Below are 12661 nucleotides of genomic sequence, written 5' to 3'. Positions count from 1 at the left end.
GGGGGTGTTGGTTGACAGCTTGCTGAATATGAGCCATCAGTGTGCCCAGGTGGCCAAGAAGGCCAATAGCATCCTGGCTTGTATCAGAAATAGTGTGGCCAGCAGGACTAGGGAAGTGATTGTCCCCCTGTACTTGGCACTGGTGAGGCCACACCTCGAATAGTGTTCCGTTTTGGGCCCCTCACTACAAGAAAGACATTGAGGTGCTGGAGCATGTCCAAAGAAGGGCAACGAAGCTGGTGAAGGGTCTAGAGAACAAGTCTTATGAGGAGCGGCTGAGGGAACTGGGGTTGTTTAGTCTGGAGAAGAGGAGGCTGAGGGGAGATCTTATCGCTCTCTACAACTACCTGAAAGGAGGTTGTAGCGAGGTGGGTGTCAGTCTCTTTTCCCAAGTAACAAGTGATAGGATGAGAGGAAACAGCCTCAAGTTGCACCGGGGGAGGTTTAGATTGGATATTAGGAAAAATTTCTTCACTGAAAGGGTTATCAAGCATTGGAACAGGCTGCCCAGGGAAGTGGTTGAGTCACCATCCCTGGAGGTATTTAAAAGATGTGTAGATGTGGCCCTTAGGGACATGGTTTAGTGGTGGACTTGGCAGTGTTAGGTTAACAGTTGGACTTGATGATCTTAAAGGTCTTTTCCAACCTAAATGATTCTATGATTCTCTGATTCTCTGATATAAAGGCTCTACCCACAGTAGAGTTTAGGTCTAGAATGAAACTGCTGGAGAACTGCTTCTAAAAACTAGTTGTTATGCAAATGCTGAATAGAAACAAAACTTTGGGAGGGTTTGTTACTGTACCTTTAATGATTTTCAACTTACTGGATTAGAAAAGGAGTAGAATGTGCCACAAATAGTCACATCAGGGGAGGAACTTTCCAAACAAGGTGGCACTGGAGCTTCAGGTGGATTATTTCAAACTTGCATCGAAAGGAATATGTGGCTATAAACCAAGTGTCACAGTTCAAGACATTTGTGCTTTTGACTCCTCTTGGGTCACAGGTCTGCTAGTGACAAGCCTCATACTGTTAATGTCCAGCCTTAGACTAGGTTCTGGTGGATGGGGTCCTGGGCCTCTCTGACATTACTTGACAGGTCTGCCTGAGCGAGCAACTCTGATTCCTCCCTCTGGGAACCGTGACCAGCATGGGAATCCAGCCAGGTAAAGCAAGAGCAAAGCATTCCTTAATCTCAGCTGAAGATGGCATACTAACAGAAAGGGAATTGTTAACCAAATAGAGAGGCTATAATGCAGATCTGTCCTGCCTAAAGTTTGGGCAGGTCTAGCTGATACAGATCTCCATTTCTGAGAACTAATGATCAGTCTGTTTCCCCACAAGACCTGTGGCTCCAGTATGCTAGTTTGGGGAGCAGACTTCTCTGTCTCCAATTTGTTCTCTCCAGGTATTTCTTGAACCTGGTCAGACTGGTTTATACAGCTGCCCAGGGACAAGGTGAGACTTCCAATCTGTCATCCAGTAAATATTATAAATTGAGTGTCTATCAATCAGAAGTGCTCTGAAGAATATTTGAGAAAGAAGAAATCCTTAGTATGTTCAATGTTGGAACATAGGCCTGTACCTGAATTAGCCCCTGATCATCATAATACGGACAGATCCTCAGCATCCATAAAGTCCATAAAGGCCTTCAGGCCTTTTCCTGTGTAATTTGTGTTAAGCACTTCTGAATATTAGCTAAGAGACCCAGTCAGACAAAACAAATCATTATTAGTACTCCATCCCTATACTTTCACTTATCCTCTCTGCCATTAGTCCATCATCCTCCTACACCTTTTCCGCTTTGCTTTGTAAAAAGCTTCTTTAGGCAGCACACTGATGGATGTCCATTTTACTAAATGCTATGAACACAGATGTTTATTTATTTCCTATCTTCAAGGCACAGTTATCTCTGTTAAAGCCTTTACTGTAATATGGGGCTTACATACTATAATACGGGGAAAGAAGAATGGCTTATCTGCAGATAAATAGCTCTGAACACTTCTGAGACTGAATGCCTTTCCCTGCCATTGGCATGAAGGAACTGCTCTGGAGGATCCTTGTAAATGCTTCAGAGCACAGATTCTTCAATTTGTAAAAGGTGATTTCAAGGCTCCTCTGAGTTTCACAAAAACAAACATTTTTGAACACTAGAACTTGCTTTATTGGTGCATAACCGCAGCCTCTTAATTCAAGAGTTACAGATCAGTAAAAAACAAGTTCTGGAATGCAGCAGTGCTCTCAGGGTTAGCCTTTACTGACTCTTGAATGGTTCAAACTATATTTTAAAAAAGTAACTTACAGTCCTTTATTCGGACTATCAAACTACTTCAGAGTGTAAAGATACAATAAAAGAGAAGATAGTCAATACTTTTTCTTCACTGAATGTGTTTGCGGGGGTGAAGGGGAATCTATAGCTCCACTTTCACTGAAGACCACTGTGATCCTCATTCCATTGAAAATTATGAAGGCAGAAGGTACGCTCCTTTAGCTTATCTTCTGTTACTCTCCTTCAATCTTTTTAGTTGCTGTATCCATTAAGCTGTGGATGAGTGGACTTTGGTTATTGTGGGGAGGGCCACGAGATGCGCTTACCAAAATTTCTCCAAAGGGTGATTTTAGAGAATATTCCTCCATTCCTCCATTTCTCCTTCACTTTTGAAGAGCAATTCTGTCCATATCTGGGATTATAGCACTATTTGCATAGCTAAGAGCAGCTGAACACCGTTTTCAAGTGCCCAGCAAGGTAGGAATTGGGGAGTAGTTAGGAGCTGAACCTTGCAGTTCTTTGTGCATGTTTCATACTCCAGATTTACTGGCATGCTAGGACATGCTAGACTTCCCCATGCTCAGGTAGTTTGACAACTGTCCACCAACTATTAGGTTTCTTTCTTCCACGTCATACTAGCTCTCATCATGCCTTTCTGTTCCTTATCAGATTTCTTACTGAGCCTTTTATATTCCCTCCCAGCAGCATACTAGTGTACTCTCCTGGATACCCCCGGACCTGTTTTTTTGCCCCTACTTTGCGTCTCTCTTTTCCTCTACAGAAGGAGTTTCTAGTTATGGTTAATACAAGATCTGCCCAGATCTCCGCTACAGAGCCCTGCTGGGACACACCATGATGCTCAGCAAGGTCCGCATGTAGAAGCTCTTTCTTCTAAACAGCTTCAAAGTTCCATGAGATGCTTGCTTTCAGTCTTCCATCTCTTTCCTTCTTTCCTTCCTTAAAAGAAAGGAGTTTTTACTCCAGAAAACAGGGACTTTCAGCTCAAGGTGAAGAAATTCAGTTTTGGAGTAGAGACAGGTACTATGTACTAGATGTTGTGGACCACAGTCTCAGAAGTTCAACTTCATAATACTGGAGAATTCTTTGTTGCTTTGAAACATAAGCTGAGCTTACACTTGTGAGTTTTTTATCTAAGGAAAAGTTCATTTTTGTTTACTTTTAGAGCAAAAGACATAGTGACTCCCTCAAAGCCTATATGGGCAGGACCTAAAAGTTCTTCCTCTTCCATATGCACATCATTAGCAGCTAGCAGAAGAGCATTCTGGTCAATTTAAGTGGATCTGATTCTTCATTTGCAGAGTATCTCCAACAGATTGCAATCTGCTGACCTTAACCTCCCAAATAACAGAGAAAAGACTGAGTTTCACCATTGCTTTTAAAAAAGTCCTTAGAATGCATTTTCTGTAGTTGGCTTGAACACAGATATTTAGAACTTGACTATGTAAGGCCTATGGCTATTTAAAGCTCCCACTACTCCTAGACACCACCACTAAGTCCTTTCTTTATGTCATTCACCTTCTCTCTCAAAAAAGATGACCTTCAACATGTATTGTATGCTTGTTTTATTTTAGCAGCCGCAATGCCTGGGCCACCAGGTCCTCCTGGAGAGCCAGGGTCACCTGCAACCAGGAATCTGGTAAGACAGCAAAATAAGGAAGTTCGCCATTGAAACCTTGCCTCAAATCTTTTGGTGGTCATTGGTAGCACTGAGAGAGGAGGGAAAGCGCCTGTGTTTTTATTTATTAGAATGTTTTCTGGTTTTCTGAATCTCATAATTTTTCAGCAGGGAATCCATATAGGTGGGAAAAGTGATGAGAGAAGTCTGTCCATTGCCTTGTTAGTAACAGCCTATTCAAACAAATGCAAAGATTGATGGCATGCTAAAGTAATGGAAAGGTGCATATTCCATGTTCAAAGCCATGTCTTTGAAGTATGGCAACTTAACATGCTGAGATACTAGAATAACTACTGAACACCCAGTTTCCATTAAAAAAACACTTTACATTACTGGATTAAAATCCAGTAATATAGGTCATTTAAGAAGAAAACTGTAGATTTCCCTAGCAAATCCAAAAATTGTTGTGCCAGAGAATACACATAAATTTGTTTCCTTTTCTTACTGCACGAATCAAATCAGAATTGTATACCAGATATCCATGCAGTAAAAATGACAGCTAAGACTTCTGTCTTGTTAATTTCCAAATTAAATATTCGTAGTTTCTGGAAAAAAAAAAAAGATTCAAGCTAGCAGAGGGGGTTCATTGCAATTTTTTCCTTTTCCACATTCTCACATTATGATAGAAAAGCAAATTCACTGGATATCTTGGGCAATCATTTGAGAATGCATTAATAAACAAGCAGACTTTCAGATCATCTACATCATATCAAATGAACTAACAAGAATCTGAGTGTAAGTTTCTTAATGCCTTGCCACCATAGTGTCATACCTCTGCTAACTGCCTTTTCTCATAGAAATTCAGGACCTGACAATGATTACAGTTCAGGGGAGAAACAGACGTTCAAAGACTGGTGCCCAAAGGTAGAGGACTGTAGTTACAGGCTGGGACCTACTGTCTCAGATAGGAGATCCAAGCCCACTTAGGTCACCAACATTAAAAAACAATATGCAAATCTGCAGTAGGGTCTGCATGATTCATAAAGCATTAATATGCCTTCTGACACTGAAGAAATGAGAAAGAAATGACACTCAAGTGTCAAGAAATGACAGTCTCAAGAAACTTGCCCCTGATTTTACACTACCTGCAATTATCAAACAGGTTGTAGAAGCAACCCATCTTAGAGAGGACTGTGTTCTTATCTTCAGGTGACAAAGACAGAGGTAATAGGTGCAATGGCCATATCTGACAGACATCAGTTTAAGCCTCCTAACGATCTCTAAAAGAGAAATTGAAAAATACTTGCTGTGTAAACTAGAGGCTTCATAAAGACACGGATGGAAGAAAACACCCTTAAAGAAAAGAGATCACAAAAAACCTAAGAAAAATATAACAGAAGCAAATGTATCTAGAATTGTGTGTGATATTTATAAGCCTTATCAAACCTCTTCTGAACTCTGCCATTTTGATCTAGTATGCTAAACTGTAGAGGTGCAATGATCTTTACTCTGTGCAAGATTAACTATTGGTGTAGTTCTACTACAATCCACAGAATGATGATGCTGGTATGCCAAAGTAGCAAGATATTTATGTTACTGAAGATTTTGTATGAAATGACGTAAAACTGACTTTATGAGCATTTCCTGCAGAAGCAGCCTTGACATTTATGTGTTCAAATGAGAGTTCAATTTAACAATTTAACTTGCAAAATGTTTTGTGTGTGTAATGAAGCATGTTTCATTTTCCTACTTGACAGGTTACGACATTCCAAAACATTGAGGGTATGTTGGAAAAAGTTCATTTGGTAGCAGAAGGTACGCTAATCTATCTGAGTGAAACCAGCGAGGTTTTTATCCGTGTTCGAAATGGATGGAGAAAATTGCAGGTACTATTGCACTACGTCCTAATCCTTTCCAACTCCCTTACTCAAAATGGAGTTGTTGCAGATATTTTTTACACAGGCGGAGAAGTATGGGTGCAAAGATTCCTTTTTTTAAGTTCAGAAGCTCCTGGTGATATGGTTTTGTTTGCTTTTCCTTTGGGTTCTTTCAGCTTGGTGAGCTAATTCCTATCCCTGCTGACAGCCTTCCTCCTCCAGCCATATCAAGCCACGTAAGTACAAAATATTGGATTGTGAAAAACTCTGTCTAAATGTGCAAAAACAGGCGGTACACTTGGCAGAATTTGCAGGCAGATCCCTGCACAACATGATTTTCCACTGAGGCTTGTCAGTTCAAATTAAGCATCCTACCACTACATAAGCTTGCAAATCGGTTCACTCTGACCAATCATCTGTTTCCATTATCTTCTGAGACTCCAAATGCTACAGACACAAAACAGCATCTACAAAAAGCAGAACAAACCAGGCTGCCTACAAAAAAAAAAACCAAAACAGCATTCTGTTTCGTACCACTGAAGTCGGTCATATCAAGCCCTGGGCCCTTTCAAGGAAACTCAGAAAAGTGTTTCTGAAAAGCAGGTTTTCTTTAAAAGATGATAGTCCTGTATTCAGGGTACATCATGATCACCTACGTGTAGCTTATCCCACAGTGTGCTGAGGGTCTGTTCTAAAGCCTTAATTGTTAGTTTGTACCTGACCCCATTCTGCAAGTTATTGTACCAACCTGCATGTGAACATGCTCTCTGTCCCAAAAAATGCAGGAGGATGAAAACCAGGAAGTGGCGAAGGGGATAGGGAACAGTCTCGTTGATGACAGGTTAATTGATCTGACTGCTGAGATAATGAAAGGGGAAGAGAGTGCTAGGAAGGAGCAGTGAGAAGGAAGATGGCCAGAAAGAAATAAAAAAAAAGTTAGAGTAGGTCAGAGGGAAGTGCACTTAGCACACTGGGAAAATGTCTAGACCTCATGTTATAAGAAATTGTCTGCAGCCTCCAGCTGACACCACATGAGTTTCGCAACTGGTACAGTCAGTGGCTTGTTACTCATACTTACCGTAACTAGAGAAGAAAACTTTGCTGTTCCTGAAACAGCTCTGAAGATCATTGACCTTCTGGTCTCTACATGCCAGTTGCTTAGGAGAGGGAATTATCAAGGCCTAGAGAAATATTCCCACCCATTACATTTTCTGTTTCCACATCCTCCTTACCCTTTCAGTTTTAATTTTCCTGAACTGGTCTTCTGCAGGCTGCTTCCATGCAGGACTCCAGGTGCAATCTGGCACTGACACCAGCTCTGGCAGAGCACTGTGGAATGGGTACACTCGGATCTAGCAAAGCAACTCTGGCCAGGACAGCTTTCAAACATGTATTTATGTGACACACTAAATTGATAGTATGTAGAGAAAGTATTCTGGCTACACGATTTAGGTTTATTTTTCAGAGGCAGCACAGTTTGAGATGCTCCAGTGTTCAATGTTTGCTTTATGTAGAAAATTATTGAATGTCTAAAATTCAGATCTGAGTAACGTGTTTAACATATCTGTTTGCATGTGTTAAAATAACAGGGATTTCAGTCTCTTCCAGCACTGAGTCCAATATCAAATATGAACAATGGAAAACCAGCAGTAAGTATGAAATCTGTATTGCAACTGCATAGCTGTGGTTTGAAACATGACAGTTAGCATCTTGAGGGAGATTTGTGATATTTCCTCTTCAAATTCACAGATTTTACTTTAGAAATTTACAAATACACTTCTTTAACTGTTTTAGACATCTCAGAGTCAATTTTAAATTGTCTCCTCCGGATCTATTTTCATCATTCTAGCCCCTTTCCCATCTCAAAGAAAAAAAAAAAATCCTGATTCTGAGCTAGGAATACCTCTTCACTTAGTGATTGTACCTACAACACACTTTTAAGTTAACAATAGTGTTACAATTAAATCATTAAAATATTCATTAGAATATTTTCTGTCTTCATGGCGCTGCTTGTTTTAGATAGACACTTTAGAATCTAAGCCTTCATTTAAAATACTTTAAAATATTTAGACAAAGACAGCAAGGTAACTGAGTTATATCTAAAAGAAAAAAAACAAAACCCCCAAAAAACCCAAAAAACCAAAAACGTGGATTAATTCTTGTATCAGTACTGTTTGACTTCAGCATGCTACTTCTTGTATTTGATAACAGTGAATTTTTACATGGCATATGGTCACTTCTTACTACTTATTTCCATACTTGTAGGATTTGGGATTTTGTTTGTGTGATAACTCCAAGACTTCTGCTTAAAAATATTAGCTGCATTTAAAAGAATTTTATTTTTTAGGAGTATATAATCATCACGGTTTACTTAATGTTCAAAGATAAATAGGTATTTCAGCTATTGGTCTCATAGCTTTAAGAAATGTAATGTTATGGCAGCAAATAACTTTCATACCTGGTATGGAAGGTACTAGTTCCTCTGTTGGCAGGAGGAGGGGGGGGTCTAGTTTGTTTCCAATATGTGTCTTCCTAGTGTTACAAACTTAAAAAAAAACCAGTGGCTTTTCTTCTTTTTTTCTCCAGCTGCATCTGGTAGCTTTAAATGTGCCGTTTTCTGGTGACATGCGAGCAGATTTTCAGTGTTTTCAACAGGCCCAACTAGCAGGTTTGATGTCCACCTATAGAGCCTTCCTCTCATCACATTTGCAAGATTTGGCCACAGTTGTCAGAAAAACAGACCGATACCATTTACCAATAGTCAATCTTAAGGTAAAAATGAGTGTTTAGTACCTGTTATATTAGGATAGGCTGTAGGTGCCCCAAAATCTTGGAAAATGGCAAAAGCAGAAAGTTTCAACTCAAACTGCATTTTATAAAGAAGCAGCTTTGCTTCATATTTCGGAGTCAGGTTCAAGAAACAAAAAAGTAGTGATAAAGTAGAAAGTGACAGACTGTCTCACATTTCCTTTGCCTTTTCAAGGGTTGCTTTTTTCAATATTCTAAGGCTAATGGTAGAAATAAAGCTATGAGAATAGCCTACTTCGAGCAGACTGCTGACAAAGCAACAGTATGATGTTCGGCTTTCTGGATATTTTTTATATTAGCAGGGAAAGTGCATCCTCATTTCTCAAAGATAGCTATTATGTTCTACCTTCTAGTATGATCACAGAGTATAGTAGGCTAAAATGCCTGTTTTTCTCATTTCTAAAGATAAAGGCAAATTCTGTGCTTAAGAGTGATGCTGGATTTACCCCAATGAAACTGAGAGGGGAGTCTAGAGCATGAGTCATTTTGTGGTCTCACATACACAGACACACTCTAAAACTGAGGAAAACAAACTATGTCTCTGTAGCATTGGCTGGCTCCCAGAACAAACGGCCAAAGAAACCTACAGGAATAACACGTGATGCTTGGAACATGCTGAACGGATGCTACTCCGAAGTGCATGCAAATACAGAGCCTTGGAGACAAATTCGTAAAGACAATATTGTTTCAACTTTGACTGGAAAAACACAAAAGCAGTTTGAGAGGTAGCCTGATGCAAAGCTTCTGCCTTGGACAAAATTCAGAAACTTCTCAACAGAAGTTCCAATACAAATTATCTCTATATTTTCTCTATAGCTACAGTAGTTACAAGCAATTTTTCAAACAACCCCTTAGACTGTTAGGAGGAAAAGGACAGTAGAAATGGAGATGATCAAGCTGAATATTTGGAGTGACAACAGAACAGAGATGCAACTGTGAGGCAAAGGTGTGGATCAGAGAGCTATTAGCATAGAGATGATAGATGAGACAAGTTTGTTCAGCAGTGTCATGCAGAAACTGATGTGAAAGCTGGAATCAGAAGTGTTCTTAGATGCAGATAAGATTTGAGATGTATAGATAAGTCTATAAAAGTCAGGTATGGCATGGATTTTGGAATTGTTTTGTTTGTAAAAGTGGCTTTGAAATTTTAACAGGGAGAAATACTTTTCAACAACTGGGAATCTATATTTAATGGAAACGGTGGACAATTCAACATTCATGTTCCAATATACTCCTTTGATGGGAGGAACGTCATGACCGATCCATCTTGGTGAGTTTACATTACCATTTATAAGTTTTACATGACATTTATTTTTACCAGATAGTACAAGTAGCAATATCTTGGGCTACTAGAAATGTGATAAAAATTTCTCCCTTTCCTTATGCCTTCTTTTCTATTTCTGATAGCCTATGAATGGGATATCAGGTTGTGTTCTCCTTTTCTTCCTCTCCTTTCTATCTTCATCTCTCCCTACCCACTGTTTGCTTCAAGCAGAAGGAAAGTGGAAATACAGGTCACCACACATAGGTGTGCAACTGAATAAAGCAAGAAAGAGACTTTTCTTAACTTCTGAACATTACCTTTCAGGCCTCAAAAAGTAATATGGCATGGTTCAACTGCAAATGGGATCCGACTGGTTAGCAACTACTGTGAAGCCTGGCACACAGCTGATATGGGAGCTATGGGACAAGCATCACCGCTGAAGACAGGGAAACTTCTTGATCAGAAAGTGTATAGCTGTAGTAATCAGTTTATTGTTCTCTGTATTGAAAACAGTTTTGTATCTGATCTCCAAGGAAAATAATTCACCTGTTGCACATAGGAATATTCCATTTTATGACAGAAAAAGCTGACACTGAAATTTCATTTGTAATGATGTAAATATTTTACATTTTGTAATTGCACATTTCAGGAAAAAATAGCCAAAGAAAACATACCTCAACACAAACCGCATTCCAGTTCGGTGGAACATCCAGTGCACATGCGGCTGACTTAAAGCCCTTCCTTCCACTTGAACCCCACACGGTTCAAAGTTTGCCAATAATTAATTCACAGCCCCTTGTCTTTCTGGCTGAGCTGAAGATCACTTAAGGGCACAAGTCAAGTGTGGTCTCTGAGGAAGATCCTGTAGCCTGTCTCATAAGCAGTCTGGCTCAGCAAGGCTGCTGCTTCTTCACAGTTGAGAAGCTGCATGCTCTATGCTCTTCTTTTCACTTGCATAGATTTTGAATACCCAAGGCACTATTCATATATATGTATATATACCTACTGCCCCTGAGCGAATAATGGGAGGCTGTTACATCTTGCAGGGCTGGAATTTTCGAAAAAGCTTTAAGAACAAAGGTGCTCACCTCCTTTGAGTTTCAGTGGAAGCCGAGTACCTAGCTCCTGTAAGCTTGTACAGATCGCAGCCTGGTGCTTACACATAAATTTAGCAGCTTCCACATCTTACTGCAGCTTTTTTCTGTGCAGATTCTAGGCATAGGGCTTTACGCAGGAGGAGTGAATTTCACCTAGACAAAATCTGGTCCTTATTTTGGTGCTATTGTTACCAGGAAACCTGGAGCAACGTTAATAGAAAACATCCTGTTTTACTGGTAGAACTGTGCAAAGTAAATGCAGACAGACGAACCATCTGACCTTTATTTATTTCATTGCGTATTAGAGGAAGTCATTTCCTGTTGTGGCAAACTGCTGAATGAAAGATGTCTGTCTTGGTTTCTTTAAAATAGGTTCTAGACATTGTTATCCCACTAAGTTATATGTAAAGTGATTTTCCTTTTTGTGAATTTACCCTTCTGGCATTCACATAATTAAAGAATTATTAATATAATATAACAGCAGCAATGACAGGAATGATCAGTGAATGCTAATATTCTTCGCAAACAGTATCATCATAGTATCTCAAGTCTTTTGCCTATATATTTGTCTACTGCATACTTTAAACAACATATTTACTTATATTTTATCAGGCAGTAACTATGGAGGTCAAACTCCACATTATCATTTTTTAAGATTTAATCTAGAGTCTGTGTCGGAAATACATGTTCATTTACTGACAAATAGAGTATTAAATTACTAGATAGCTACCTTCAAAAGACAAAAGCAAATCACACTTACTAACTAAACTGATATATAACAATATTGTGAAATCCAGCTTTATTTTTCCAATTTACTATAAAAGCTTATTTCCCAGGGTCAGCTGAATCATATCTTCTTTTTTTCTTGGAAAAGTCATGACTCCATTATTACAACATGGTAATGAGGCAAAACCAGTTTATATTACATTTAAAATGTACGCACTCATTTATAGTGCATTTCCCTAAAATGCCAAGCACTCTTGTGAAATGCCAAATTCCTTCAGTTCATACAGTTGGAAGAGTTGTATATGTACGGCAGGGTTTCACTCTGAGTCACAGAAGATTCAAGGGGGAAAATAAAATGCTTTTACGTGCTTCCACCAGGAACCATCTACCTTTAATCCTTTGATTGTTGGCAGACCCTCAGCTCGGCCAAGTCATGGCCCGCAGGGTTTATGCTTGCAGCCAGTCATCACACAGTCATCATCGTCAGTTCTCACTCTTCCACTCCTGAGCTAGAGCCAGCAGTCGGGGAGCCGGCTATTTCTTTGCCTAGAACTGCAGTGACAAGAGGTAAGGGGGAGATGGGATCACACAGAAGAGCTGTGTGAACGGGGAGGAGAGAAGACTAAAAAAACCATGCAGTTTTTAGGAGATACTGAACTAGCGTTTAAGTCGGGCCCAGCAAAAATGCGTCCAGAATTCTGTTTGTGCTGATCCTTTCACAGAGCTAACCCCTCTCTGTATCCTGAATAGCTGCTAGAGCTTAGCAGGGAACTGAAATGGTTAAGCACCATCAATGGGATGTTAAAGAACTCTCAATCGTTGCTTCCCACCTCTAACATTAATCTGCAGGCTACAGGAATTTATTGCACACCCTTCAACTTAATACAGAGCATGAACCATGTATCAGCTGCACTGCTGTGGTGCTGAGTTCACATGTGGTGCTCACACGCCAGCAAGGGAGTTGGCTTACCAGAGAATGGCATGAG

General features: G+C 39.8%; 1 protein-coding gene across 1 annotated transcript in view; it reads left to right on the top strand.

The window, feature by feature from the left end:
• The window catches only part of LOC127013308 (collagen alpha-1(XV) chain-like), a 160167-nt gene extending 148380 nt beyond the window's left edge, over positions 1-11787 (top strand). The window contains exons 36-42 of the mRNA XM_050892108.1: positions 3860-3924; positions 5661-5789; positions 5957-6016; positions 7370-7429; positions 8367-8552; positions 9743-9858; positions 10177-11787. Coding sequence (XP_050748065.1) covers positions 3860-3924; positions 5661-5789; positions 5957-6016; positions 7370-7429; positions 8367-8552; positions 9743-9858; positions 10177-10393 — 833 coding nt within the window. The 3' untranslated portion in view covers positions 10394-11787. The remainder of the gene's footprint in view (positions 1-3859; positions 3925-5660; positions 5790-5956; positions 6017-7369; positions 7430-8366; positions 8553-9742; positions 9859-10176) is intronic.
• The last annotated feature ends 874 nt before the right edge of the window (positions 11788-12661 follow it).

The sequence above is a fragment of the Gymnogyps californianus genome, chromosome 2 (assembly GCF_018139145.2).
Source record: "Gymnogyps californianus isolate 813 chromosome 2, ASM1813914v2, whole genome shotgun sequence".
NCBI lineage: Eukaryota > Metazoa > Chordata > Aves > Accipitriformes > Cathartidae > Gymnogyps > Gymnogyps californianus.
This window is presented reverse-complemented; position numbering and strand designations above follow the sequence as displayed.